The sequence below is a fragment of the Passer montanus genome, unplaced genomic scaffold (genome assembly GCF_014805655.1).
Source record: "Passer montanus isolate IOZ18808 unplaced genomic scaffold, ASM1480565v1 scaffold1781, whole genome shotgun sequence".
In the NCBI taxonomy this organism is placed as follows: domain Eukaryota; kingdom Metazoa; phylum Chordata; class Aves; order Passeriformes; family Passeridae; genus Passer; species Passer montanus.
This window is the reverse complement of record NW_024365171.1, coordinates 1-1,717: the sequence shown is the minus strand read 5'-3', so window position 1 is coordinate 1,717 and position 1,717 is coordinate 1. Positions and strand designations below refer to the sequence as shown.

Here is a 1,717-nt window from a genome sequence, read left to right as displayed (position 1 = left end):
TCTCTTAATTCGGGGAGGGGTCTCAGTTAATTTGGGGAGGGGTCCCGGGGTGAATTTGGGGAGGGGTCTCTGTGTTAATTCGGGGAGGGGTCTCGGTGTCCGGGTGAATTTGGGGAGGGGTCTCTGTTAATTCAGGGAGGGGTCCGGGTGAATTTGGGGAGGGGTCTCGGTGTCCGGGTGAATTCAGGGAGGGGTCTCTGTGTTAATTTGGGGAGGGGTCTCGGGGTGAATTTGGGGAGGGGTCTCAGTTAATTCGGGGAGGGGTCTCGGTGTCCGGGTGAATTTGGGGAGGGGTCTCACCGGAAGCCCCCCCAGGCTGGCCCCGCGCTCGTGGCCCAACCCCCACCGCAGCCCGCTGGGCACCGGCAACTACGACGTGAACGTGGTGATGGCGGCGCTGGGCTCGCAGGGGCTGGCGGCCGTCTGAATTTGGGGAGGGGTCTCACCGGAAGCCCCCCCAGGCTGGCCCCGCGCTCGTGGCCCAACCCCCACCGCAGCCCGCTGGGCACCGGCAACTACGACGTGAACGTGGTGATGGCGGCGCTGGGCTCGCAGGGGCTGGCGGCCGTCTGGTGGGACAAGCGGCGGTGAGACCCCTCCCCACATTCCGCCAGACCCCAGACCCAAATCCCGGACCCTTCCCGCGACCCCCGACCCAAATTTGGGGCCTCCCCGAGACCCCAGACTCAATTTGGGACCCCCAAACTTCCCCTTTCCTGGGCTGGGTGGCTGTGGGGTGACTGTGAGACCCCTCCCCAAATTCTGGAGAAATCCCCTGAGACCCCTCCCCAAATTCCGGACAGACCCCAGGCCCAAATTCCGAACCCTTCCCAGGATCCCCAACCCAAATTTGGGACCTCCCCGAGACCCCAGACCCAATTTGGGACCCCCCCAAACTTCCCCTTTCCCCAGGGTTGGGTGCCAGTACTGATAGGAGATCACTTCCCTAATTTGGGAGAAACCCCCTGAAACCCCTCCCCAAATTCGGGCAGACCCCAGACCCAAATCCCCGACCCCTCCCACGACCCCCGACCCAAATTTGGGACCTCCCCGAGACCCCAGACCCAATTTAGGGCCCCTCTGTGCCCCCCACCCCTACTGAGAGTTCCCATTGGCTCGCTGGGGCTGGCGGCCGTCTGGTGGGACAAGCGGCGGTGAGACCCCTCCCCAAATTCCGACAGACCCCAGACCCAAATCCCGGACCCTTCCCGCGACCCCCGACCCAAATTTGGGGCCTCCCCGAGACCCCAGACCCAATTTGGGACCCCCAAACTTCCCCTTTCCTGGGCTGGGTGGCTGTGGGGTGACTGTGAGACCCCTCCCCAAATTCTGGAGAAATCCCCTGAGACCCCTCCCCAAATTCCGGACAGACCCCAGGCCCAAATTCCGAACCCTTCCCAGGATCCCCAACCCAAATTTGGGACCTCCCCGAGACCCCAGACCCAATTTGGGACCCCCCCAAACTTCCCCTTTCCCCAGGGTTGGGTGCCAGTACTGATAGGAGATCACTTCCCTAATTTGGGAGAAACCCCCTGAAACCCCTCCCCAAATTCGGGCAGACCCCAGACCCAAATCCCCGACCCCTCCCACGACCCCCGACCCAAATTTGGGACCTCCCCGAGACCCCAGACCCAATTTAGGGCCCCTCTGTGCCCCCCACCCCTACTGAGAGTTCCCATTGGCTCGCTGGGGCTGGCGGCCGTCTGGTGGGACAAGC

General features: G+C 63.5%; 1 protein-coding gene across 1 annotated transcript in view; it reads left to right on the top strand.

Annotated features, from left to right (window-relative positions):
* Positions 1-640, top strand: part of LOC120500147 (josephin-2-like) — a gene marked incomplete at its 5' end in the record, with an annotated part of 2,048 nt that extends 1,408 nt beyond the window's left edge. The window contains one exon of the mRNA XM_039704616.1: positions 316-640. Within this exon, the coding sequence (XP_039560550.1) occupies positions 316-427 (112 nt within the window). The remainder of the gene's footprint in view (positions 1-315) is intronic.
* Positions 641-1,717: the final 1,077 nt, after the last annotated feature.